Source organism: Talaromyces amestolkiae (assembly GCF_001896365.1).
Source record: "Talaromyces amestolkiae strain CIB chromosome Unknown scaffold1.1, whole genome shotgun sequence".
Taxonomy (NCBI): domain Eukaryota; kingdom Fungi; phylum Ascomycota; class Eurotiomycetes; order Eurotiales; family Trichocomaceae; genus Talaromyces; species Talaromyces amestolkiae.
This window is the reverse complement of record NW_024468037.1, coordinates 2,359,313-2,386,379: the sequence shown is the minus strand read 5'-3', so window position 1 is coordinate 2,386,379 and position 27,067 is coordinate 2,359,313. Positions and strand designations below refer to the sequence as shown.

General features: G+C 48.4%; 10 protein-coding genes across 10 annotated transcripts; 6 read left to right on the top strand and 4 right to left on the bottom strand.

Annotated features, from left to right (window-relative positions):
* Positions 1-1,349: 1,349 nt before the first annotated feature.
* BHQ10_000786 (uncharacterized protein) lies at positions 1,350-2,921 on the top strand (the record flags this gene model as incomplete). Its single annotated transcript, XM_040880601.1, has 2 exons — positions 1,350-1,667; positions 1,722-2,921. 2 exons carry the CDS (start codon positions 1,350-1,352, stop codon positions 2,919-2,921), a joined length of 1,518 nt encoding a protein of 505 aa, XP_040729291.1.
* Positions 2,922-4,689: 1,768 nt separating this feature from the next.
* On the bottom strand, positions 4,690-6,876 carry BHQ10_000785 (uncharacterized protein; the record flags this gene model as incomplete). The annotated part of the gene is made up of 1 exon (XM_040880590.1): positions 4,690-6,876. One exon carries the CDS (start codon positions 6,874-6,876, stop codon positions 4,690-4,692), a length of 2,187 nt encoding a protein of 728 aa, XP_040729290.1.
* A 682-nt stretch (positions 6,877-7,558) lies between these two features.
* BHQ10_000784 (uncharacterized protein) lies at positions 7,559-8,613 on the top strand (the record flags this gene model as incomplete). Its single annotated transcript, XM_040880579.1, has 2 exons — positions 7,559-7,699; positions 7,756-8,613. 2 exons carry the CDS (start codon positions 7,559-7,561, stop codon positions 8,611-8,613), a joined length of 999 nt encoding a protein of 332 aa, XP_040729289.1.
* A 945-nt stretch (positions 8,614-9,558) lies between these two features.
* Positions 9,559-10,128, top strand: BHQ10_000783 (uncharacterized protein; the record flags this gene model as incomplete). The annotated part of the gene is made up of 1 exon (XM_040880568.1): positions 9,559-10,128. The coding sequence occupies one exon, from the start codon at positions 9,559-9,561 to the stop codon at positions 10,126-10,128; it is 570 nt and encodes a 189-aa protein (XP_040729288.1).
* A 402-nt stretch (positions 10,129-10,530) lies between these two features.
* Positions 10,531-11,615, top strand: BHQ10_000782 (uncharacterized protein; the record flags this gene model as incomplete). The annotated part of the gene is made up of 4 exons (XM_040880557.1): positions 10,531-10,702; positions 10,761-10,948; positions 11,018-11,169; positions 11,243-11,615. 4 exons carry the CDS (start codon positions 10,531-10,533, stop codon positions 11,613-11,615), a joined length of 885 nt encoding a protein of 294 aa, XP_040729287.1.
* A 1,067-nt stretch (positions 11,616-12,682) lies between these two features.
* On the bottom strand, positions 12,683-13,972 carry BHQ10_000781 (uncharacterized protein; the record flags this gene model as incomplete). Its single annotated transcript, XM_040880546.1, has 2 exons — positions 12,683-13,323; positions 13,372-13,972. 2 exons carry the CDS (start codon positions 13,970-13,972, stop codon positions 12,683-12,685), a joined length of 1,242 nt encoding a protein of 413 aa, XP_040729286.1.
* A 5,033-nt stretch (positions 13,973-19,005) lies between these two features.
* BHQ10_000780 (uncharacterized protein) lies at positions 19,006-21,052 on the bottom strand (the record flags this gene model as incomplete). Its single annotated transcript, XM_040880535.1, has 4 exons — positions 19,006-19,944; positions 19,999-20,601; positions 20,962-20,980; positions 21,027-21,052. 4 exons carry the CDS (start codon positions 21,050-21,052, stop codon positions 19,006-19,008), a joined length of 1,587 nt encoding a protein of 528 aa, XP_040729285.1.
* A 289-nt stretch (positions 21,053-21,341) lies between these two features.
* BHQ10_000779 (uncharacterized protein) lies at positions 21,342-23,427 on the top strand (the record flags this gene model as incomplete). The annotated part of the gene is made up of 7 exons (XM_040880523.1): positions 21,342-21,537; positions 21,594-21,792; positions 21,852-21,971; positions 22,031-22,180; positions 22,228-22,744; positions 22,804-22,858; positions 22,913-23,427. The coding sequence occupies 7 exons, from the start codon at positions 21,342-21,344 to the stop codon at positions 23,425-23,427; spliced, it is 1,752 nt and encodes a 583-aa protein (XP_040729284.1).
* Positions 23,428-23,677: 250 nt separating this feature from the next.
* On the bottom strand, positions 23,678-26,071 carry BHQ10_000778 (uncharacterized protein; the record flags this gene model as incomplete). Its single annotated transcript, XM_040880512.1, has 3 exons — positions 23,678-25,128; positions 25,180-25,364; positions 25,413-26,071. 3 exons carry the CDS (start codon positions 26,069-26,071, stop codon positions 23,678-23,680), a joined length of 2,295 nt encoding a protein of 764 aa, XP_040729283.1.
* A 475-nt stretch (positions 26,072-26,546) lies between these two features.
* On the top strand, positions 26,547-26,875 carry BHQ10_000777 (uncharacterized protein; the record flags this gene model as incomplete). Its single annotated transcript, XM_040880501.1, has 3 exons — positions 26,547-26,568; positions 26,630-26,719; positions 26,781-26,875. The coding sequence occupies 3 exons, from the start codon at positions 26,547-26,549 to the stop codon at positions 26,873-26,875; spliced, it is 207 nt and encodes a 68-aa protein (XP_040729282.1).
* Between the last annotated feature and the right edge of the window lie 192 nt (positions 26,876-27,067).

The window sequence follows — 27,067 nt, the reverse complement described above, 5'->3', positions numbered from 1 at the left end:
GTCTGAATGTCTTCGGTTTCCTTCTTTGTTGATATGACGCCCAAAAAACCAGCCCCAATCTGGTAAACGTCTGCCAGACAGTCCCAACTCCCATACTTCAACCACTCAGAGAACATCAGTTGGTCTCGTGATTTTCAGCGCCCCCTGCCAATCGGGGACGTTACTCGAATCTTTATGTCGTACATGAGCAAGTAAGCAACAACGCGGGAAGAACTTATGCGAGTAATGAGATTTGATTCCCCCTAAGCATTAGATCCACCCAAGGGAGCTTTCGGGGTTCTCGATACAGCGTTGCACCCGGTACTGCTTACCACAGCCTTGGGGACGTGGTTCAGAAGTTTAAGAGACGGAGCAACATGACTGGAACAAAGGAAATGAAAAAGAAAACTGATCGCTCTTTCCCGTCAACAGAGAAGCTAGCCTGTTGGATTTTCCCATTTCCCAGTCAGTTCCGGAAACTGGTTGACTCCGCCCAGACTTCTTTGACATGCATCCATACGTACATAGATTGGCCTCGTAAACTCATGGCATGCGCCACATCCCTTCTATTTGCCGGTCTATTTTTGTCTTGCGAGCGATGATTAATTGTGTTTCAAAAAGACAGTCACAGTCATAGTGAGCTAACACTTTAAATCCTTCCGTTAATATATTCATGATTGACAGCGCCTGCTGAAACGAATCGCAAACCCTAATTCTTTGTCCCCACTAGCCAAAAGCCATCACGAAGATCAACGACCGAGCTAATGCATATCACTGACTGGCCTTTGAGCACCATTTCCCAGAAAAGCAAAGCTTCCACAATAAAGAGAAAGACTCAATTAGCATTTGATTTTCAACAGCCTAAAGACGTTTAGGCTAGAACGGTTCCCGTTTGTTGTTGGTGCATGTATGCCATACACCCACGTCCTTACTCTTTTGGCGGATAGATCCATCCATCTATATACTGTATACATGAATGGGTCTAGTTTCTAGGTACGTCTCGTAAAATAAGTCGTCCTAGTTCTTTACCCCTGGTTCCAAGTGAAAAGCTTACTCGCAAAAATCGGAGCTAGAACAAGAAAAAAAGTATTGGATTTCCAGATTTGGCGGCGCTCGAATCAGATACTTGAGCACATTTCGGGCTCCGTAGGGTTGACGGGCAATTCCATAGCTTGAGTCGTCATTGGGTATCTGGATTGTTTATCTACCTTGGTGATTCTGTTGTTCTCTTTTGTTTCCTTACATATCTACGTCTCTCTTCTTCCGGGTGTCTTGATTGTCAATTCGACGGATATCAAGATTTTCGGTGCTGCCGGATAGATTGGTCGTTGATCGCGGACTTGAGCAGGTTCAGCAATAGACAAGATTCGATGCAGTCAATAGACGAGACAGGCAAACCGCGGTATCGCGCCGCCTGCGACGCGTGTCGTCAATCCAAGGTCCGCTGTTCAGGTGGCGGTGTTTGCGTTCGTTGCAAGAAGCATGACTACAAATGTCGATACAGCATTGCTCATCGAGCAGGTAAGCCAAAGGGTAGCAAGAACAAGGCTACATTGAAGAAACTGGAGACTCTTCAGGCGGCTCAACAAGGGAAGCTTGCATTGGGGGGAACAGGCGCGTCTACAAGGAAAATTTTGAGGCCTTTGACGGATGCTGAGATTTCTCAGAGGAAGCGGAGAAAGAGTATCGTAAGTGCCTCTCTATACTGAGGTTAAGTTCAAAATATACTAACGATATACTAGTCAACACACGATATCAGAGCAAGATACAATTTCATTCATCCTGCACAGCTGCACATGAGAAACGCTTCTCATCCAATGGCTCGCAAATATGCCTTTGCCAGTCCCATGTTCCCCGTGTATACATCACCTACATCTCCTGCAGAGCCACGCGTGTGTGAAATTGGGTTGCCATTGACAGACATGGTGTTCTACGGTCATCTCGAGACTACGTACGCACATGTTGCCTCACCTGCCATGGTGCCATATTTACCTTCACCAAGTGAAGAGCCGTGTACGGGGTTCGGCCTACAGTCGAATTCGTCAACAGTAGCCGGTCCGTGTAACTGCGTCGATAGACTGGAGGCGAGCCAACGACAGCTATCTACTCTCGAGTCTGACCTTACCCTGTGGCGTTTCGACCCAACGATGGAACTCGTCACGGCCTGTCTGTCATCGTGCCATATCTTCCTCAGCTGTGTCGTGTGCCCAAAGATTAGTGGTGGAAGCTCATGGCTCCTCATTTCCGTACTTGATCGGAGTTTTGACATTCTCAATCATCTTGTCCTCTATCGAGCCAATAGGAATGATCACGGGTTTGGGTCTGGGCACCAGCAACAACAGTACCATGCCATGCCATACAACTATGCACTTGCACTTCAAGATTGCATACTCGAGCAGAGCATTACGACGTCACACCAGATTGTTCGTGCGTTGAGGGACGCAATTGACACCGAACTTGGGATCAGTGGCGGCGTCCTCGGAAACATCAGCATGCACAACCATGGTTTGTCGTCGTCATCATCCTCATCCTCATCATCCGGATACCCGTCGCCAGCCTCAATGGAGACACCAGCACGGGACTTCATGGTCAAACACGAGCAGCTACACACCACCGAATGCTCGGCCCTCAAGAAAGGCAAGGCGAAATCCAACAATGCTCTATCTTCGAATAAGATCAACTTCCTGCTTCAGGCCATCCATCGCTACAATATTTTGATTGGCAATCTGCAAGCAGTCGTCGCCCACAACACTGCCGCCGCCACTGCACAGGCACACCACCCAGCTTCCTGGCCCATTGGCATGTCTGACACAGCAACGAATCAGTGCGGAGGAGGCGTGACATCGTACCAACCGGCAACGACAATGGAGGGGTTTCCACAACAGCCGCACCCGGAGCATACACCAAGGTTCGCCTCGTACGACGTGATTGGACTTCCTTGACACGTATGAAACCTGGGCAAATTTACACCGAGTTTACCCTGATACCCTACCCTGACGCCTTGCTATGTACACAAACGCAAACATTTGGACCTGTAACTAATATTTCTTGGTTTTTAAGTGGAGTTGTCGGATAGATAATTTCGGGTTCGTGTCATTTACTCATTCATTCATTCATTCATGTACGATTAGATCAGCCTTGCGTTTTGGCCCCTTACCCTGTTAATCCACCTGCCTAGGTAGCAATTTACCCTAATCTTAATAATGCAATTATGAGGTTTTGAATCTTTAAAGTGACGAATCATGTAACTCGTTAGGAATACTTGAATTGCATATGGTACATCGTTAGCCCTAATCAGTAATATTCACGGCTAGTGACAAGCCACCATATGTATGAGCCAAGTCCACTCGTCTGGTACCCTCGAGGCTCGGCTCAGGGCTGTACCGAAATCAGTCAGCCATGTTATCCGCTATCATGATATCCAATCTGAATTATGCCTGCATCGTGTGCTGAATAAGAAGTCCTGTGCTACGGTACTTTCTAAGCTACAATTGCATGCCTTGAGATCTTCGTAACACGATTCGAATGTCTCGGTTGAAGTCGAAATCATTACTCTAGATATACCTTGTGTAATATTTTATGCGCTGTCATATGAACACCAAAAACAAAATGCAGATGAACTTTCCCAAGTAGACATGACTGGAATCTATCAGTACCGGGTGTCCGGATATCCAACATCAACGTGTACGACTCTGTGTCACCACCTCTACTCGTCGGTTCCAACTTCTCTCAACATTTCAACCAGTTGTTTGGCTTCAGTACAGTGGCGATGATGCATCAACTGCATTTTCCCGGACCGGGGGCCTTGGGATTGAATTTCCCGAATGTCTGTACGACATTTTGTATCACGTACAAGACAGTTTTTTCTTGACAACTTAGGTATTATGGTCATGTGTTTGGCAGGTTACACTGGCACCGTGAGTTGTGTCCGACTTATGACCGACTTATGATTACGTTCATTGTTTCACGTTCCTCGTATTTTCCTGCGAATGTGGTTGGTTGAAACAGTCTATCGCGGACTTGAGTATAAGATCGGGGTTTTTATCTGTCTCAGCACAATAATGATGTAATAACCAAGAGTTAAAAGAACAATGAACCTCATCGTGGCTTCAATTCGGCTTCCATACAAATACTACTAATTATAGCACGGAGACATCGGACGAAATAAAGTTAAAGTTCGAAAGTTTGATCTGTATGATGACATGGAGCAGCAGGAACATTCTGGAAGACATTCTACCCAGATTTCAGAAAGAGCATCTTCGCAGTAGATGCAAATATTTTGAGTGCGAAACCATTGCGCCTGTTTCAGAAGTATAGGGATGTCGTACACTCACGTGCGGATGTGGCGGATATGTATCGATATGACAGGCGAATGAGTGTGCTGTAATGAATGGGCTGGTCCGAAATGAGTGCGCAATGAGATTTCATGATAACGGGTTATCACGGCTAGGATTACTCATAGTAAAATAAGTACTCCGTAAAGCGTTGAAGAATTTGAAGCTCCATGATATAGATCAAAGGACAAGCTCCTATTGGACGATCTGATAAAGGAGCTACTCCTATTGGTTGTGGCAAAAGTGGATTATGCGGTCCATCTCCTATTGGCTATCACCGATCGATCATCATTAAGCGGCGACTTTCCCCAATTGAGACTGGCGATATACTTTCCAGCATTATGGTGTTGATTCAGGTTTTCGGCCGGAATGACTTCTAAACTTTGCTTGTCTGGGACCATAAGCCATTGAGGTCACTCCACTGATCGATATCGAAAGCCATATGAAACATATCTTGCATCGACTCGAGGTTCATGTCCCCAAAGTCTAGGATGCCGTCTGACGGCTGAAACATGTTATCATCCATATCTGTCCTAGGTTTTGAGTACGTGGTGTTTGAATAAACCGGAGCTTGATCGCTTGTTCTTCCGTGACCTTCCACTACAGACTGTCTTTGCCAGGCGCGTTTGGCAAGGAAGTCTATCTTCGTGATCAGATTCCGCACAATGGTGGCTGCGCTATTAGCTACTGCAAAGCTGTGTCCGAAAATGTCGAAAACAGAAACTGATAATGAGATAGCATCTCTGGCTGCAACTGTCATTGAGCTTTGCGGGTAAGCGAGCACAAAGCCGACGAGAGTCATGGCACTATTCCACTGCCATTGGAATGCCTCGTGCCAACCGGACAAGATAGTCGTCGAAGCGAGAACTTGATGCGTGATGCTTGTCAGAGCTATGGCATGACCAGCGCATTTGAACGCCAATTCTTCCGCGACGGTCAATGGAGGAGTGAGCGAGAATGAAATAAAAGGACGACAGACATTGGCACTCAGATTGTGGTACATTAGCTCAAGAACTACCCGCTGCCTTTGAAGCCACAGGGGCGCGTATTGTTCGATTTCCAGTTCTGTGCCGCCCGTGGAAAATGGGCTGCTGCCATCCTTGCGCTTTGTCATGAGGGGGCTGGGGACGCCGTTCGTCCAATTCTCGAGCTTTTTCACAAACGGATAGACAGATACAGCTTGGCCTTCCAGATTATTAAAGTCATCCCATAGAGTCTGGCCTTCCTTTAGGTTCAGATCTCTGTTATAGAATGCAGTATGGGCGTCCCTAGCTGCAAGAAACATGGTCATGTTTTGTAGGTTGAAACTTAGCCAAGTAGCGTTGTTTCCCAGAGGCGCAAAGCTAGAACCGGAAAGCATCGCAGCTTCAATGTCATCATCTGGCAAAGTAGGCGTGGTACTGGTTTGGTAGAGCAGAAACGGTCGACCCAGCTTCATTCCAAGTTTGCTATCTAAATTGTACAGCGCCCACCATAAACGCTTACGCACTTCTCGTTCCTTGCGGGGCATGCTTTGGGGAGGGGACAGGTGGAGTCCAAGCATGTGAGCTGTACGCATAGCCATAGCACACGTACTGTCCGAGGTGTTCTGAAAAGAAGCCGAACATAGAAATACCGAACATAACAGATGGCACTGCAAGGTCGCCAAAGTAGGACTTTCCACTTCGTAGGCGAGTAATGTCTGACATCGTCGATAGTACCATCGACCGGCAATAGTGGCATCGAAGTCATCTGCTAGTTGGTGTTTCATATTCGGGAGGATTGACATGCCGTACTGCATGCCCAGTGCAATCACAATATCAACGAGAGCCGAGTCTTTTCGCGCATTTCCATCGGTCGTCCACAATGTTCGATAGTGTTGCTTGAACTCGTTTTCGTCGATGATTGGAAACAGAGAAGTATGGTAAGAGCTCCAATATGATTCTAGAAAGTAGTCCTCTTGGGTTGGAGTCAGGTAATGGCCGTCTTCGATTCCGTTTCTTAATCGATTTTCGAAACCAGTCAAGGGGCCAGATAGTTGCCTACTGACGGAGTCGGGCACCATCTGATCTTTCGACTGGGCTTGATCGAGATTAAGGTTCAGAAAATTCGTGATGCGCCCCATGAAATAGAAGAGCGACGATGGACCATACCATGTCTCGTTGGGCGAGCGGGCAGTCCTAAAGTGAATACCACTCCAGTTTGTTCCTCGTGAGACTCCATCGTTGTTAGAGTGGATGCTTTCAGAAACAGAAAGCTCCGGCGTGGGTACACTTGTCACCGGGGACGGGATTTGGGATTGTTTATCGGTCTGTTGGCGCAGTTGCTGCAGTTCGCGCTGCAGGTCTTCAACTCGGCTTCTAAGGTTATCGATTTCTTGGTGTGCATGTGGCAGGGATATGATCTTGTTGGCATTATTGGTGCATTTGCTGCCCCTGGTTTTGCAATTGGAGCATGGAGAGAAGCTGTCGCATTTTACCCGGCGGAGACGGCACTCATCGCATGCTCTGGCGACCTGGTTGCGTTTTTGACGCGACCGTAGCGGAGTCTGGAGTCGCGAAAGATGCTCCGATGAATGCTTCATTTGGATTGCACGTTCACTGTACGCAGCACTGTCGGTTTGTATCGTATTGTCGGTTTGAAGGTGGGAGAAGAAGCCCAGGAAGGAAGGACATGGGACTATTTGCCATCATCTTGTGGAGGCCTGATTGCCAAGGCCAACGAGCCGGACCCTGTTATCTTATCGGCTTKTCGGCTTATCGTGATTATCAAGCTGCAATCCTTCATCGTCAACAAGAACCGATACATCATGCTTGGTAATCACAACTGTCCCTGATATTTAGTAAGAAGATCCACTCAGTGCGTTAATCCACAGTGTTCTTCTAGCAATTCTTCGACACAAATAGAGACGAGGCGGAAGAACGAGGAAAAAAGCTCAAACTCCGGGCTTGAATGATTTTCAGAGTGGAGACCAGGAGTCACTCCTATTGGGCAATGGCGCCACATATTCAGATGCACAAAGGAGCTACGTAATTGATTCATCCGATCCATGAAATCGACACTCTCCTACTACGTACCCTACTGTTGCAACGACTTCTCAGCCATGGCCTCGCTCGGGATAAACTATATAAGTCGCCGCGACCTCCGCTGTCATCCTCGCCTTGTCACAGCAGCAACACTCCAACAATAAGCCATCTATCTAGCGTCGCACGCACTTGTTGAACACGGAGAACCACAGAAATCACACTTCGACTCTCACAAACGCAATGTCTTCATTCACCGTCTTCAAGGGTGTCAAGGATGGCTTCCCCAAGAAGAGTACCACAGCCAAACCGGATTCACTCACTGGCGACAAGGTCTACCTCAAAGTGACCGCATCTGGTGTTTGTGGAACCGATCTCCACTATGTAAGCACTCAATACTCAATAGCCCTAGTCTAAATCACAAGTCTAACCCAATACAGCGACACAGCGATATAGTCCTCGGACATGAAGGTATCGGTATCGTCGAGGAAGTCGGACCAGCAGTCAAGCATTTGAAAAAGGGTGACCGAGTCGGCTGGGGATACGAAACAGATAGCTGCGGCCTCTGCATGCAATGTCTCCAGGGAACAGAAGTCTTTTGCGAACAGCGCGTTCTTTACGGCAGCGGCAACACCGACCAAGGTAGTTTCGCACACAATGCCGTTCTCCGCGAGGCTTTCTTGTTCAAGATTCCCGACAATATCAAGGATGAGGATGCCGCGCCTCTGCAATGTGGTGGTGCCACCGTCTACACAGCCCTTTCGGACTTGAAGCCTAACGAAGTGGTGGGTGTTCTGGGTGTCGGCGGTCTTGGTCATCTCGCTATTCGATTCGCATCGCAAATGGGCGCCCGGGTTGTCGTTCTCTCAGGATCAGACAGGAAGAAGGATGAAGCCTTTGAACTCGGCGCACACCACTTCATCGCCACGAAAGGACAGGATCAACTTGACCTCAAGGGCGCACCAAAGATTTCAAGATTGCTCGTCACTGCAGCAACGCAGCCCAACTGGGATGCAATCATCCCTATCATGGCACCCGGCTCTCGAATTTACCCTCTCACTGTGTCTGGCGACAATCTCTCCATTCCAGCTATGGGATTGATTCTTAATGGTATCTCCGTTGTCGGCTCTCTGGTTGCAACCCGAGCCACCCAACTCCAGATGCTCGAATTTGCCTCTTTCCACAACATCACCCCGGTGATTGAGAAGTTCCCCATGACCGAAGAGGGAATCAAAGAGGCCATTGAGAAGCTGGAGAACGGCAATGTGCACTTCCGGGCCGTCTTGATTCCTCAGTGATGTCCACGACTTGTATAATAGTAGATATAAATAGATAGATTAATGAATTTTAGCTTTGTGATTGATTGATTGACGGATTGCTATTGAATTTACTTGTGAATATACATTAATACAAAAATACCATATTACTTTACAACCACTTAACCCTAAAATTCAATGTTGACTCAAAGCAATACCTCCCTTCGATTCCCTTCTATTCCACGACTATGACAGCTCTCAATACTTGAGTATATTCAGGATGAAGGTCACACCTTTGAGCTCATTGGCAACCACCCTACGGAAGATCATTGGGTAAACTCTGGTTTCCGAAGTACTGCCGCCACGTCAAATACCCAGTGGCACACACGAGGCTTTCTGCCGATGGCCTATCAAATTTTGCAGACGCCACTGAACACATAAGCTCCCCAGATTACCCATGGAGAAAACTAGGTACCCGAGTCACAAAAGCCCAAACCATAGTTCGGATAAACAATCAAGCTGGGTAATAAAGGTATGTTGACATTACCCTTGCCCTGGACCAATCGATGTCAAGAACCAAGTTCCGGTACAAAGACATGGCCGGTGAGGAACCGAATATGCCTTCACCGTACCATGGCCAGGTCATTCTTCGACCCGAATCAACGCTCAGGCACAGGACACAAGGTCCCAAGGGGAAACGTCGGTTGAATTCTGGGGTAATCTGGGGAAATTGCTGGGGGAGCACGATGATCCAAAAAATTATAAATATGGATGGAAATCGCACCCTACAGTCCATCTTCGTTCTCATCAATCAGACAAACAATCAAGAATCAAACACTCCTTTGATCAACAGACTACAGTATCTCTCTACAGACAAGAAGAGATATAAGAACAACAATCTTTTCCTCTTTCATTCCTTCAAAGACAAACAAGTCTTCCAACATTATATTCTTTCAGACTTTCTTTCAAACAACACCTCAAGTCAACATGTATTTCACCAAGGCATTCGGTCTCCTTGCTGCCTTTGGCACTCTTGCCTCTGCTGCTCCTACTTCTATGAACAGCACCAACAGCACCAACAGCACCTCCACCCAGGGCACTGCCAACACCAGCGGTGGCAGCGGTGGCAGCGTCAACATCCACAACAACATGCAAGACACCATCTACTACTGGTCCGTCAGCCAGGATGCCGGCTCCATGAAGACTCTCGACCCTGGTGCTAGCTACACTGAGAGCTGGCGCACCAACCCCGACGGCGGCGGTATCTCCATCAAGATGGCCATGAAGCCTGAGCAGGTCGATGTCCTCCAATACGAGTACACCTTGCAGGGCGACACTATCTTCTGGGATCTTTCTCTCATCGACATGGGCACCAACTCTCAGTTCACCAAGGTCGGCTTTGCTGTCACTTCCAACGACGGCGGATGCCCCTCTGCTACCTGCGCTCCTGGCGACACTGCCTGCGCCGATGCTTACCTTGTCTGGAACGATGACCATGCTACCCACGGCTGCCCTTCTGGTACCCAGATGAACCTAAACATTGGACCTTCATCCTAAGCGGCAAGCTCGACAATGTCGACGAAGATCCAAAACATCAATCTTCAAACAAAAAACACAAAACAAAAGCATACAATTAGATACCCATGTATATAGACATAGACATTTCTTATTCACACTTCAAAACAAATACAAAAATCATCAAAACAAACTACTTGTTCCTCTTCCAAAATTGATCAGTAAGACCTTGTAGACATGCCTCGGTTAACCACTTAGGGCAAGCTCCGGCCAGCGGCTTGCGGCCGGCATCTCGGATACTAACAACTAAGCTCTGACTTAAGTACTCTTCCCCGCAAAACATCTTTGCTCTAGTCAATGTTATAAATCCACACCATACCCTCCATTACCTTCAATCAACCTTTAATCAAGACACCGTTATATCTCACAAAGGTTGAATAGAAAATGGCGCCCCAAGACCGCCTTAGCCAAGTCTCCTCCCACCTCAACTTCCCCCAGGGACTCTTCCACAACCAAACCGCCATCGTTACCGGCGCAGGACAAGGCATTGGCGCTGAAGCAGCACGCCTTTTTGCCAATGAAGGTGCCAAGGTCGTAGTCGCTGATATCGATCAGGGTATTTTCCACTTATTGTCTTCCTTCTTAGATTGTGCGAAATTAATGAAATAGGATAGTAAAAGCAGAAGCAGTCACCAAAAGCATCAACGACATCTCACCCAACCGCGCAATCGCCGTTGCAGGCGATGTCATGGACGCAGCTTACATCGACACTCTCGTCAAGAAATCCGCAGAATTCGGCGGCGGCAAGATTCATATCATTGTCAACAATGCTGGATTTACCTGGGATGGCGTTATTCACAAGGTCCGCCCCCTTCCACCTCCCCCTTGATCTAGCAATCTGTCAGAAGCAGCCAGAACTTATAAAGGATAGATCACTGATAAACAATGGGATACCATGATCTCCGTCCACAACACAGCACCATTCAAACTCATCCGCGCTGCCGCGCCCTATTTCCGCGTAAAGGACAAGGAGCCTCGCGTCATTATCAACATTAGCTCTACAAGTGGCACACACGGCAACGCGTAAATCCCCCCCCCCCCCTTTTTTTTTCCCTCATTCAACCCATATGCAACTTTTGACACTGACTTCTCGCAGAGGTCAAGCAAACTACTCCCTCGCCAAAGCTGGCGTGGTCGGTCTCACAAAAACAATCGCCAAAGAATGGGGCCCTCAATTCGGTGTGCGCGCCGTCACAATCGCCTTCGGCTACATCCTTACACGCTTGACAGCCGCAAAAGAAGACGGCGCAACATTCGTGGCCGCGGACGGCACGAAGGTGGCTCTGGGGATACCGGGACGCAAACCTGCGGCAGCGCAAGGGACGGGGGCGACGGCTTATACGGATATTCCGTTGCGAAGGCCGGGGACGCCGGAGGAGGCGGCGAGGGCGATTGTGGGTGCGGCGAGTCCATGGTTTTCGTATGTTAATGGGGAGACTATTGAGGTTACTGGGGGCAGGAATATCTAGTCTATCCCAGTCTGTATACAGCTTGTCAAGATCTATTATTTAGAGAGGTAGGAATATGATTTGGAAGTATATAAATATTCGATAATCTATTGTCGCTACCGCCGTTTTATTTGATATCGATGTAGATACTATACAACAAACATTGAGACACCATATGCACTTAAGAAGGGTAGGCATGTCGCAGGCTGCGCTACTTAACAGAATCTCACATCGTCTTCAAGGATTTACCACCCTGAAGGTTGTCAAACCTAGCGATGGGGCGATACAAGTACTCATAATTGCCACTTATATCACGAATGATGTAAAACTAACTAAAACAGGAAGTATACTTACATCATCGACCGGAGTCATACGGAACCATATGGAAAGGTGGAGTGTCAAGTTTAGTTGGTTTCAGATATTGATAGTATATCATAGATAGTCTATATGTACATTAAGCAATGTGATATCGTATGCTCTTCGATCACTGGTATGCGTCGCCTACTTGACGGTGGCAATGACAACCCAGTAACCAATTTGACCTGCGCTCTGAACATCTGACAAACAGAGCCGGCATAGTAAGATGTAAAAAGAAAAAGAATCATACATGAAATGAACCATTCGCACAAAAGACGGGTACTTGCCCAACTCCATAATCAACAACAATGTAAAGGGGTATTTTTTTCTGCTCAATTTCCCACAACCACACCAAAACATGAATATGTAGCATCAAATATGAAACAAACGCCTTCCATCTTCGTAATATGTAGTCTTTTGCAAACAGTGCAACCAACCCAAAATATTGATACATAGCAGAAATGAAAACCCACACGAAATTAAAAAGATATTTGCAGTTCTGGCCATGTCCGTGAAATTATGGAAGCCAGATAAGAGTCGAAAAAATGTATGTCCGGAGCGGAAAAGGAGCATCCAAAGAGAGGGCCAAAGAATCCAAAGGTGGTCCTCGGAAAGATAAAAATCCCAAGGGGTCGAATAAAAGTAACATCGATAAAGGTTCAAGGTTGAAGCAAGGATGCGTATAGGTATAGTCGTAATATCATAGCACGTATGTCAAAGCGATGAATCGATCAATAAACCGCAATATAAGGTTCAATATGTTGAGGCAAAGCAAATGGCTTTTCCGGCACGTTCGAAATATGCACAGGTTCCCAGAATTCAGGCACAGCCTGTGGATCGACAAAAGAGAAGCCTTCGGTTTCACCCTCGGACGCATAATCCGAGTCCGACGAGACAGAAGAGATAGTCTCGTCGTCGGTGAGGGAGGTATCGGAAACAGCGGAATCAGAATATTGTGCGTTAAGCAAATCCACCCGCGGAGCAGGTGGGTAGGCGTAGTAGGAATAACCGGGTAACACCTCAGGATGTCCAGGTTTCCTAGTGGAAGCAGCAGGGATAGTTGTCGGAGCAGGCATTGTAAACCTGGGGCACTCAAGAATGAGCTGTCGCAACTCCGAAATGGTGATTCTCTTGAAAGGGTCGCATTCAAAGGTGCGCTGCAGAATCACATTCAACTCCGGAGACACAGGCAAGATGGATCGTAGAAACTCCGGGTCTTTCAAGAAAGCACGGAAGGTTGCGTCCTCATTGGATGCCCGTTTCCATGGGTTGCGGCCACAGGTCAAATTTACCAGAATCACACCCAGGCTCCATACATCGTTGACAGGTGAGACGTAGCATGAGCCAGGTCGAGGGGTAGTCTGTTGACACTCTGTTGATCGTTAGCCCTGATCATATTTGATGGCAATAGAAGACGTACCAGGTGACATGTAAAATGTGGAGCCGCAGCCAAAGTCCGAGGTAAGGTAATCGGTTGTGGCCAGGCCGAAATCAGCAAGCTTGACGGTCATTCCACCATCGGTGACCAGGATGTTCTCGGGCTTCAGGTCGCGGTGATAAATTCCAATAGAGTGGCAATAATCGACAGCATCCAGGATTTGGAGGAACGCACGCTTGGCCAATGGATCATTGCCGACAAACAGACCACGCTCGGTGATGTTGGAGAACAGATCACCTTCTGGACAGAATTCGATAACCACAAAGGTACAATCAACAGAATCCATGATGCGCACGAGGGAGACAACATTGGGGTGCTGACTGGCCAAGTGGTGGAGCTTGATTTCGCGTTGCTGGAATTTCCGCTGCCTTGGGTCGAGTCCAATCTTATTGAGAGCCTTCACCGCATAGGGAATATGGGTGTGGATGTCGATGGCAGTGTAAACGACGCCATAGGCGCCAACGCCAAGGATACTTGTCAATTCCAGACGGTTGGCCAGCAGCAGTCCTAATCGTTCCTCAGGGGTACAGCATCGTAGCAGTGGTGGAGACGGCGGTGGTGTGGGTAGCATAGTAGGATACATTACGCCGGAGGGTCGAGTCCTGGTATGGAATGATCTTGTCGAATCAATCTCCAATGGAATGCAATTGTCCTGGCAAAAGTCCTTGGATCCGGGAGTATCCTGGGTGAGAGAAATCCTTGGAAAGGGACGAAGTAGAAGATATGTATAGCACGTAAAACTGAGGAGACTGAATGGCCGGTAGAGGTCCAAGGAGAGAAGGTCAAAGTGAAAAGAAGGAATCCAGGTTTGGGAGAAGGATCGTGGTAAAGACGATATTGCTATCGTCTTTACTGGGACCCGACTAGAAACCTTACGGCCAACAAGGAGGGAGCTAAGTCCACGGCAGTCGAAGCAGTTCGGAGTACCAGAGCAGATGGCAGCAGAGGATCCGAGATGCACGCTTATATATATGAATATGCGGGATATTTATATATATATAAGACGCGCAGGGTTGACGGTATATATAGAACAGAACAGGAGTGGCAGTCGGGGATCCCTCGGAAGTAAACACCAGGTGTGTGTGGCGGGKAAGGACCGATAAATATAAAAAAAGGAAAGGCGACGAAGAGAAGAGAGGTGATTAGGAATGGTAATAGGAATAGAGGAGCGGCGGAGAGAAGACGATGAAGATAGAAGGAGGCGTAGAGTAAGAAAGGTGAGGATAGGGAGGGGGGAGTGAGAAATGTAAATAAAAAAGGAGCCACGACGATTGGAAAGGGAAAGTAGGCAGGAAGGAAGGAGCGCCGGGAGGAAATGGTGATGTCGATGCGACCAGAGCAGGAGCCAGAACGACCAGCGAAGGCAAGAGCAACCCCAGCCAGACAACCATAGAGGGCGGCAAAAAGCATGAGCCGGCCAGTAAAAAGCAAGCAGACGGGGTCGACTCTGGCGCTATTCCTAACACGGGCTAGCGGCCACTATTATTCATGGGAACTGGACTAGTGCGACTACGACGAGTAGCTCCAGCTCTAGCCTCGCTCAGCCTGTCCGTACCACTTGCACTCACTGCCCGGTGGATACGAGAGGGGCGATTCCCTTTCCTGCCCCGTTTCTGTTTTTAATTTTTAATCCACTGGCGTGAGTCTGTGCAGTCATCGACTCACAGACCGACCAACTAAACTGACTAGTCCAGGGTCTAGTCCTGGTCGCATACTGGCAGTGCCACGAGTGATCATCATCTCGAGGAAAAGGGGTGGTCGCCGCACAGAGGGTATTCTGTAGGTAGCAATACTATAGTAGGTGATGTGCGCTCATCGACCGGAGGGCTCCGTATGTCGGAGTGCTACGCATTAATGCTATGCTATGTATGTATGAATGAATGGAGCATGTATGTATGTATGCTTTATTCGTCTCACCCGACACCAGGACATGATCAGCCATCTGTCGATGCAGTCCAGACCAGGATGCGACTACAAACACTAGACAGCAACCAAAGACTGCATAATGGGTGGGCTAGCACGGCTGGGTCCGGCAGGCAAAGCTACCTAGGCAAAGCAAAACTCTGAGAGTCAGGAGATTCAGATTGGCTGCACTTTACTTCTTCGAGACAGACAGACGTCGCGATTACGGCAACTGACGGGAGGACGAGTGGAGGCAAATTTATTTTTCATCACGCTAGCCCTAGCCAGGCAGCAGCAGGCTGTGAGTCGTACTCTTGGTTTTGAGTCGTCTAGTGTTGGGGACAAGACTAAGTGGCGACGCACGGAATAGTGCGAGTCTGTAACTGCGAACGGACAGCCGCATGAAAAGGAGAAAAGACGTAAAACCCAATCTGGTCACACGATGTCTTTCAGCCACGCACTCGTACCGGGATTACTATGGGGAGTCTGGCGTGGCAACAAGTTAGGTGCGTGGAAGAGTCGACGTTTCGGTGGAAGCTGCCTCGTGGAGGCGATCTATTGGCCCAGCCTGCTCCACCGAGAGCCACATCTAGCCAATTATCGCGCTGACACGACGCATTGACCGCGTCACAAACTTGTTCCATCATGCAGATGAACACACCGACAGCCAACCACACACACCAATCAGACGTCGAGATGGCCCTCCTTGCATGTAGGACAATGTTCTCGAAAGGCTCCACCCGGCACTCTCAGTCTTGGAAGTTGGCTCCAAGAACGGCGCCTAAGGCCAGACTAACTCTGCAAGTGCTTTATTTGGTGGGCTCTGACTGGCTGCTATTCTGGCCATGATGCAGTGATATGCAAGACTTGACGGAGTGCATCCTGACTGACTCCCATCTCTGACCCTACTACATAGTAGTACGTATTTAGTAAAAAGTTGAGTTAATGAAAGTTCTAGTCAAGACTATGGAGAAACGGATCTATCCAATAACACCGTTGCTCCACGACACTCCATTCATCGACTCAAACAATCAAGATTCACCTCCGAGAAAAGAGCGGTAAGCAGTCCTCCCTAACTTTACTACGAACATGGCCCCAAACCCAAAAGTGGATTGCTCACAAAGTCGATGATGCATCGACTGCATCAAGGCATCAGTAGAGGGCGTCGAGCCTATCAGCCTGAGGCATTAATGCACTCGAGCACGGAACACGCTGCGCTGATTGGTCCGTGGCGGGCTGGATAGCACGAGCTGTCACTGTCCGCCCAAGATCAGTCCTACCACGGGATACGGAAGTAGATTCAATATTGATTATCAATTATCGGAGAACCAATGATCCGTGCTGGCTTGATTTATCCAATGCGTACTCATAGTACGTACATTGTACTATTGCATGTCGATCCATACTGCAAATTTATTCTCTACTAGTACGTATGGATGGTAGAACGGAAACGACCTGCTGATGACAGCGTAAACAAGAAGCCTGCATATCAATCATACTTCTAGTCTCTACTCTGTACACAATAGTCCGCCAGTCTCCGTCCCAGTTCGTGTTGATGGCAACTTGATGCTAACCCGATAGAGAGACGGGGAAGGGCTGGAAATCAAAGTGGGGTCCATGTCTGTGCATTATCATTGGCTAGACTGAACTTAGCTGCCTTAGGCCTTATCCCGTCGCAGCCCGCCCACAGCCAATCACAAGCACAGTTCCCAGATCAACCCCAGCACTGTCCACTGTCAACTTGACACTGTCAAGACTCAAAGCAAAGGTGATCAGACCTCAAAGTGAGGCGGAGGCATCAAGGCGACCTTGAACTTTGAACCCACTCTTCGTTCGCCCAACACACCCACCCAGGCTTGCAGACAAAGGCTCTGGCCCTGGCGAGTAGCTTCCCAGGGCGGGGAGCGTGCTGGAATTCAAGGGGTCATGCCATGACCACGTTACGCTGTTGGCTTTTTCTAGCTTTACTTGGCTGTCTTAGCCTGTGAGCGACCAATCAGGTACACATGTTCGATTCTCGGTATATTTGCCGGATTTATTGTTGATTGTTGATTGATTATCAATAGCAACCGGCCATATAGAAACTCTGCTATAGAAACGGGGGCAACTTGTATGCTTTATCGCCGAACTTTGTCACCACTCGACAATAAACTCCGTACGTATCATCTTATCAAATATCAACTGATAGCCGTCCGAAAGTGGGCCTAAGGTTTCAGGCTTCACACATTGAGAGCGACAAACCAGCCGACCAGTTTATTCCACGAGGGGTCCTTCATGATCATTAATCATAAGATATGCGCCGATAATTCTTTCCACCATCCGTACCTAAACTCTACGTTCTAACCCCAGCCTGCACTATGCCCACTGCACAGTGCACACTGCGCATGCCTAGGCAAGCTAACCTTGGCTGGTACACTGCATGACTGTCGTATTGATGCATAGGTACCGTTAGTCATCTAGCTACTCCATCGTTGGGACTAGATAGGAACCCAGACTCTCTACCACGTACGTATGTGGGTATCTATCTGTACCCAGTGACGGATCTGGTAGGGTGCGACTAGGCAAAGTATGCAAGATGATTAAGACTGATTAAGACTGATTTCTGGCCTGTGCATGAAACAAGTAATAAATCCCATGGCAGTACTCCAGGTTGAGTTGATTTGCGGTAGTTATTTTTGATTTGTAGAACGGTATATTTTTCGACAGCCCCTGGCGCCTAGAGAAATAACTGATCCCACCAACATGTAAAATTTAGAGGATTAGTTTTTGACATGAATTGTGTTGTTTCAGAGAGAATTTGAAGTAGACTATGTGATTTACTACAAGAAAATTTGGTGGAACTGCTCGGCCTTTTGAGTTGATTGTTACAGTTAGGGTTTTGAGTTAGGGCTACGGCAATGATCATCTATGGATGTCTGAGGCAGAACGAAGTATGCTGTGCCTGTTCATCACGGACAAGATGAAAGATTTTGTGTAGCAATATCTGGTCCTCTTGAATAACAGTTATAATGACCAACAATAACCACATCTTTGATTTCACTGTCTGGTCGGAGAACAATTGATGACTGCCCGAGAGGCTGTTGCCACGTTTGAAATATATGTCGAACTGCACCAGTGTTGACGTGAGATCTCAATCTTCCAGCCCGATGTCCAACATTGAATCTTCATAAATCTGGATATTGGGATATTTGAAACATATCGGACATCAGAGCATGACCGTAATGTGTAGATTACTCAAATAAATTCATTTCATTAAATCAATGCAATGCCCTTGTTCCTCGTCGAGCCTCATCTCCCCGCGGAAACCATACTCGGCCGTATCAACGATCTACCCAAGTTAGCAGCTTTAGGACATCTAGTCTCAATAAAATTTGATGAACCAACGAGGACTTCTCTAGATTGTGTCCTCATACTGGTGGCTAGCCATTGAAGCAACTTGATCAAACCTCTTCAATATTGTGATTGATTCGATCGATTCACTTTCGAAATACCGCGTCCCTCTGACTTTGTACACCATATAGTACCCGTTCAATGGTGATATATATATCATGAGGCCCTCTATCATGCGCCAAGCTCTTTAATTGAGTTGGTTTCAACTTTCTATAGTACAATTACAGCAAGTGCCTGTCCTGCCTTTTTCATGTCATCACCCACAACACCACCTCGAATAGAACCCACAATCACTCGACCAACCTATCCCAGCCAGTGATCATGTCAAGAAACCCGCTTGAACTGAACCATCGGCCCATCCCTAACACTGATATAGCTATCCTTAACATGGAAGGTATTTGGATTCCTCTTCCCCCAGCCCTGCCCCTGACCTCCAGCCCCAGTGAGATCACCCGGCAGCAAGCGCATATCGTACTGCCACAATGTGCTCGCAATAGTCATATAAATCTCCAACAGGGCAAAATTCTTCCCAGCACAGCCCGTTGTACCGGCAGCAAATGGCAAACAACTTGCGCGCGCTCTGGCCACTTCTTCCGCAGTAACGCCAACTTCTTCTGCGTCGTCTACTATCCATCGTTCGGGGCGATACACATTGGGGTCCGGGAAGTACTCCTCGTTGCGATAGAAGGTCCAGTGAGCTACTCCGACAGTTGTACCCTCGGGGATGTGGTTGCCGTCTACTGTCAGACCTCCAGGGAGTACGAATCGGGGTAGCTCAGAGGGCCCTGCTGGCACAATTCGTGTAGCCTCGTCGACACAAGCGCGAAGGTATTGGCAAGACATCAGTTTAGGTCCGCCACGGATGTCGTCGAGAGAGGTGAACGTATTCCTAATCTCATTGACAAGCTTGCGATAAACACGCGGTGTGCGTACAAGGTAGAAAAAGATTCCGGCCATGATCACAGAGGTAGTATCGGAGCCTGCAACTGTAAGCATTATTGCTTCTGCCTCCAATGCCTCTGGTGTGTATCCCACGCGACCGGTTGCCGGATCCTTAGCATGTATCAGATAGTGAAGCATGTCGCTTCGGCACCCGCTCTCTGATGAAGGGCTTTCGTCCTCGAGTTTGAGGCGTTGCGCCAACGACTGCTTAACAAAGTCATACAGGAACCGAATGTTTCGCGGAGTCATGGCGTCAAACACCCAATCGAGGCCCCTTGGCTTTAACCAGACAATCAGATTTAGCCATGGGGAATGACCAATCTGCTCGTCATTAGTCGAAGATCTGCTTGCATGGATCGATAGGAAAAAGCTTACAGGGTATATGATCCGAAGAAACGAGGTAATTGCATGAGGAATCTCTCGATAGTGATTCTCCCCAGGTTCCTTGGTTTCAACACTTTGTCCGAAGCAAAGGTCCGTCAGCACATCCAGCACCAAATAGTCGCATACATCAGACATCTTCCTTGGAGCCGACCATGCCGCACCGTCCCCATCAACAAGCAGCTCACACCAGCGAGACACATGCTTTACCAAAAACGGCTCCATTGACCGAAGCGACTTGTCCGAAAAGACGCTATTCAGAACCCGCCTCTTCTGCGCATGAAGCTCCGGATCCGTGCCCGTGATAGTGCTTGTGTCGTGCTTATTTCGGGTCATCATATCATAAAACTTGGCCCGTTTGACGTTAGCCTTGCCATTGAAGATGTCCCGGTGCGCCTGAGGCGTGCGGAACAGCAAACCATCAGGCCGGTAGCGGATCACGTCGCCATAGATCTCATGACAGTGCGCAATCCACATGTGTCGATCTCCTGTGAGAGACCAGTAGAAATCTGGAAAAGCAGAGATTCGTGCGAACAGTGGGCCTGGATACTTTGCCAATGGGCTGAACCATAAGTTGTAGATTGCAGAGCCGACGAACTAGGGGTGCGTTAGCTTTGATTTATGGGGAGCATCGGGGTGATGCGAACATAGCAAATCACTGAACTGATGATAATAGTAGCCCAATGGGCGTCCATTACCGAGTCCATTTTTTTTTTTTCTTTTCTGCTGTGCTGTGTTCCCGGTTCTGGAATTTGTAACGTTGGTAACGACTTGGGAAAACACTCCCGTCAATCCGGGTGTTTAGGGGTTTATCAATTCACTGTCCATCCACACTTGAGCTGAATTTTTTTCACCATCGTGAAATGATTAGAGTAGCAGACGGAGGACTGTCCCAGTTATGTCTTCATCTCTCGCCCAACTTGCATACGATCCACTGTACAACACATCCTAGCATACCGTTTCAGCTCGCCTCACGCTGCTTTGTGTTGTCAGTTACGGGCACTCCGAGTACTAATACGTACCACTGCGCCAGCCACACATGCCGCATTGTGGCTTTTTTCCGAACACCATGCACGAAAAAGCGTAAACAAGCATCCACAATTCTTCAACCCTCTAAGGTTCGGTAGTTTGATCTCAAATTTTCAATAGTTTAAAGTTACCTAGGTTCTACATAGTTTCGGAGTACGGAGTACAGAGCTGTCGTTGCCGATGAGGATATCGGTGCGTCCGTCTGCCGTAGAAATATATATGTTCAATGCCCACTGTTGGGAGTTCATGGAGATGTCTCAATTGATCGTCATCGACTGAATCTATCATCCTACAGATTAATTGCAAATATGTTGCCTCCAAACCCGGAACTTAAAACTGCAGAACTGGCAGACCAATCCCTTTATAATCGGGTATGGCAATCGCCCTCGCCTACTCTTGAGCTGGCTCAATCACCTTTATTCAAAAGACCGGAACGTCTCCTGACCATAGAAGAGCGCACCCGACTCACATATGAGAGGGCCAGGAAGATCTGCGATGTATACGGTACAGCCCTAAACGTCTGCAATACTCAAATGCGACCAGCAGCTAATCGAAAGTAGGCTTGACAATAGAAGACATTGTAACTCTCGGTCCGAAGTTTTGGAAACTACAGACGGATTTGATCTCTGCAGTTGACGGCGGAGCTTTGACTTTGATCAGTATCCAGTATAACCTGTTTGTGGGCACTGTGGCTCCGTTCGCAGCCAAGAGGCCAGATCTTCACTGGATTCTCCAGCGTGCTTTGAGTTTTGAGATTTCGTGGGTTCTACCTTTGTACAGACAGATTAGCCAGGGCTGACTGGGAGGACCGTCTTTAGAGCGCAGTTTATGCTCACCGAGGTCGGCCATGGACTAGACGCGAGAAATTTAGAGACTACCGCCACACTCTTGCCAGACGGTGGTTTTGAACTTCACAGTCCTTCATGGGGAGCTGCAAAGTTTGTGATCAGATAGCGTACCCCGAGTTGCCCAGGAATAGAGCCCTAATCTAGAACAGATGTATGCCACCGACGACTCCAAGAGGGGGCCTCCCCGTTGTTGCCGTTGTCATTGCTCGATTAGTCGTTGACGGAGAGGATCGCGGAGTCCGTCCTTTCCTCGTGCCCCTGGGAGACGGCCGTGAGATGTGCAAAGGCGTGGTTGCAAAGTGAGTCCATCTCCACACGATGAAAAGACTTCCCCTGACCTTTTCAGGGCCCTACCTCCGCGCACTGGAGCTAATCCCATCGACCACGCCCTCACCCTCTTCAACCACGTCGTCCTACCTCCCACAGCACTCCTGGGCAGTCTCGATAAACCCCAAAACGAGCGAGAGCATTTTTTCAACACCATACACCGCGTCTCAGCCGGCACACTTTTCCTCTCTGGCACCGCAATCCCCGTGCTCAAAGTCGCAGTCTACAACGCAGCACAATTCAGCATGCGACGGAAAGTAACGGGTCATGACGGCAAGCCAATGCCCGTCATCAAGTTTCGTACCCAGCATCTCCCCATATTGCACGCTATCGCGCAGTTTCATGTTCTTCAGGCGTTTCTCGTGCATGCCGCAACCATTTTCAGGAATAGGAAAGTTGATCCGCGCGTGAGGCATGCTGTCGCGACTGCGTTCAAGGCTGTTGCGATACAGAATTTTCAGAAGAGTATCAAGCCTTTGAATGAGGGATGTGGTTGGCATGGATATTATGAGCATAATCAGACTCTCCAGAGTGAGGTGAGAAATCAAAAACCCCACCCGTTGGGGAATGTATCGACCTAACGATCTGTCTATAGATGGAATTCAGAGCAGTAGGGACCGCAGAAGGTGACATTAGGGTCCTCGCTATTCGTACGTTGCTTACGCTTCCGAAGTGAGAGCATGCATACTAACCACATCGTCCAGGCCTCGCAAGCGAGCTCCTAATCGGTCGCTATCAAATCCCACCTCCCACCTCACCCAACAGCCCGCTCGCTCAACACGAAGCCGCACTAATGACAGAGGCACAACAACACCTCCTACTCATCGGCGGCATGCACCGCAGCGAAGAGTTTAACCGCAACATCCTCCCTCTCTCCCTACCGCTAATCCAAGCCATCGGTCACCGCATGGCACTAGAAGCCGCAAAGGAGGCAGGTATCGACTCCAAGCTCATCGACCTGTACGAGAGTGGCGTTATCCTCGACGACTCCGCATGGTACACAGAGCAAGGGGGGGTTAGTCGTCTAGCTCAGAAGGAGATGGAAGCTCAAGCGGCAGATGCGTTGCTGCCGGAGATGGAGAAGCTTCTGTACGACACGGGTGCAGCGCCGTATAGTAATGCGCCGATGGCGTCGGAGAAGGGGTGGAATGTGTTTGTGTCTGAGTTGGAGACTTTTGAGGGTGAGGCGTCGTTTGAGACGGGCATTTCTGTTGTTTGATTAGCATTGGAGTATATGGTTTGAGACGAATTTCATAGTATATTGTAGCACACTAATAGAGCATTCAAATATGGGTTGGCGCTGTCTTTCCGCGTCTGTCAAAGTAAATCAACTCGATTCCTAGGCGGCCTTGTTAATAGTCCCTTTTACAGAGATCTGATAGGTAGTATCCTGAGATGGTCATTATATTCAACGAGTACGCTCGAATCAGAATTAATGCTAAAATATATACACATACCAGAAATCCGAACTATTTCCTCGAAATAAAAGGATGCTTCAACGCTTCCACCGGAGTACACCTCTTTTCCGGATTCACACTCAAGCACCGATCTAGCAAATCCACAAACTGCGCCAGCTCCTTCGTCTCACTTTCCGTCATCCCTTTTGAGCCCTTGCCACCGCTGCCAGTTCCCATTAATCGTGATTTGAGATCTCTCGTCGGTTTCTTGAAATCGAGCACCTTTGTCACGACTCTTCCCGTGAGTTTGTCCTCTTCTGTACTGTGGAAATTGAGCATGTCGTCGAAATGAGCACCTGTCAGAGCACCCTTGCGCAGGAATTTCGGCGGAAATTTGCCGCGGCATTCCATGATAGATCTTAACATTTGATTGTTGTTGCGACCTGTGAACAAGATTTTGCCAGTGTATAGTTCGTACAACGTGCAGCCAATTGACCAAATATCGATCGCATAGTCGTATGGGACCCCGAGAATGATTTCAGGAGCACGATAGAATCGACTGACCAGGTACGGCGTAATGTCGTTATCAGAGGCAGAAGATGCAGATCCCAAATCGCAAATTTTCAAAACACTTCGTTGCTCGTTTACTAACAGATTGTCCGGCTTCAAGTCTGCATGCAATATATTACACTTGCGGAGCAGACTCAGGCCGAGAAACATTTGCTGTGCATACGCACGAATGGCTCGTAGGTTCAGCCCGACATCGCGACCGAACTTCTTTAGCACCTCTCGTAAGTTCATGCTAAGATTCTCAAAGACCATGCAAAGGTGTCCCTTGTGATCAAAATACCGCTCAAATCGGATGACATGCTTCTTGTCGTCTGGGTCTGCCTCGAGTAACTGTTCAAGAATTTGAATCTCCTTCATCCCGGCTTTTCGCATCGTGTCGTTGTTTCGGATTATTTTGATAGCCACATATTTGTCTGTTTTCGAGTCGGTGGCGCGTACGACAGAGGAAAACATTCCTTTGCCAAGGTTTTGGTGAACATGATAACGCCCATTAATCAACTCACCCAGTCTCACATTATAATAGCCCTCAGGATCGTCCCAATTGTCTAACATAGTCATATCAAGCTCTTTTGCTTTGGGAACAGCCTTGGCGCTTGCGTGCTCAGGTTGTTCCTCGGGCTCCGGAGCGAACATGTCGTCATCATCTTCAGCAAACATATCGTATGGGTCTTTAGCGGGAGCCTCTGGTTGCGGTTCGGGGATGAGTACGTCTTGTTTAGTAGTTTTTGTTTCATCGTACGCAGCTGATGATACATCCTCACTGAATTGCTGATCATGTCTCTGCCGCTCTTCTCGCATGTCTTGAGTGGGGTCGTAGTCTGCTGCAGATGGTTCGTCTTTTTCAACGCCTTCCATAGGCTGGGTACCATTAGCAAGATCTTCATCCTTGGCAACTGTAAATTCACTTTCAGGGGTTTCGGTAGAAACTTCCAAGGCGGGAGATTTGGGCGATTCTGCGAAAGTTAGTGAGATATTTCCCCTTCCTTTTGTGACATAAGACTCACCAGCTGCACTCATTGGTGTGACGGGGGTAAGATCCGGATCAGCTCCTTGATGCAACGCTTGGATGCGCAGTGCATCCTGGCCTCGGTACTTGGCTTTGATAGCTTCACGCCGTTTGCGCCGGGCTTCGAGCCGTGCTGCTTCGTCTAGAATCTCTTCGGGGGCTTCGGTAAGATCTGGACTTGACCTATTGTCTGTCAGTCGAATGCAAACGCTAGAGAGTGAGGAAATTTACCCATTCAGACCAGTAGAAACCTCTGTGCTAGACTCAACCTGACGCCCTGGTTCAGTATGTGGTTTAACATCTTGAGCGACAACAGGGGAAACACCCCGTTCGCTCACTGACTGGTTTCTAAATGCCACTTTGCGCGGTTCCCCAATGTCATCAGCATCATCGTACTTTTTTGGCTTTCTTACGTCTCTGAATGGCGACCGACTGCGCGTCTTTTGTCGCTTGTCGCGTCGATCGTAGTCATCCATATACCGGAGCCCGCCATTGTAGCTATCGTCTCGGTCGTAGTCATGATACGTTCTTTGACGGCGCGAGTCGTATCTACGGTCATGCTCAGACCGCGACTCGTATCGGTAGGAAGAAGAGGAGCCATGTCGATAGTTATCATAATCATCATAGTCATCATATCGTCGACGTTTCCCGCCGCGTCGATAAGGGGAACGCGTCCGAGATCGAGATCGAGATCGACGCCGTGATGGTGGCGACCTCGCAGCACCCGATGCAGGTGATCTGGGAGAAAACGATGGACTCAGTCTGGAGCGACGGTTAACATTCGTGTCATTCATGGAAGTCTGCGACGTAGTTGCCTTCGTCTCTGATCCCGACTCGACTATCTCACCCTCGGACGGGGTTGATAGCGACCTTGACCGGCGGGAAGCCATGATTGAAACAAGCGATGCTAAACTTCAACAAGAGAAAGGCTGGTTTTGAGACAAAGAAATTGAGAGAACTCGGTTAGCGATGATGCTCCAAACTCAAGAACGTAGTATATGGTGATTGAGATGTCCAACCGGCTAATGGTCCTGCCTTGCCCTTGACCGTGTCACCTAATCATAAAGTCTGAAGCGTGCGTATGATAATAAACAGACCGCCAGCGATGATGTGCTATGGCTGATGCTGATGTTCGAGTTGCTAGACGGGGAGACGACGTCAAGTTTGCCGTATGTCTTGAGAGATTTGCCGCCAACCGAGTTCGGTCTAGTGCGACCTCCATCGCCGATAAAGTTGATAAGCCGGCCGCCTCCTGCTCAAACTCCATTTTTTCTCTGCCCCTCAGCGAATCTCAACCCGTTCTGCCCTTCTGTCGTTCCTGAAAGTGTACCGCGCAGCGCAAATCATTTATTATCGTCATTCAAGATGGGTGGTCAAGGAAGAGACGGTATGTACAGTTCTGCGATTCTATGCCATTTGCAACACTTACTAATTTCTATTGTTTTCAGGCGGCAAAGCAAAGCCCCTCAAGGCGGCCAAGAAGGAAAAGAAGGAACTAGATGAAGATGATCTCGCCTTCAAGGAGAGACAGCGAGCTGGTACGTTAAGTAGCTCTAGAATTTCACATGAGACAGCCGCTAATGAAACTCGACGCAACAGAGGCCAAGGCCAAGAAGGATCTCATGGACAAGGCCAAAGGCAAAGGTCCTTTGAACACCGGCGCTCAAGGCATCAAGAAATCTGGAAAGAAGTAAACGACCATCAAGCTTTCTCGCTTCCTCCACTTCTTCAACTACGTTCCTCGTCATACCATAGCGCTACTTAATCCGCGAAAACGAGTACCCTAACGATACCCGGAATACGGCCGATCGGCGTCCTGCACGTTTTGTCATAAGACCCGTCATTATACTTGGACATGAGTATACAGGCGAAGATTTCATGTATTT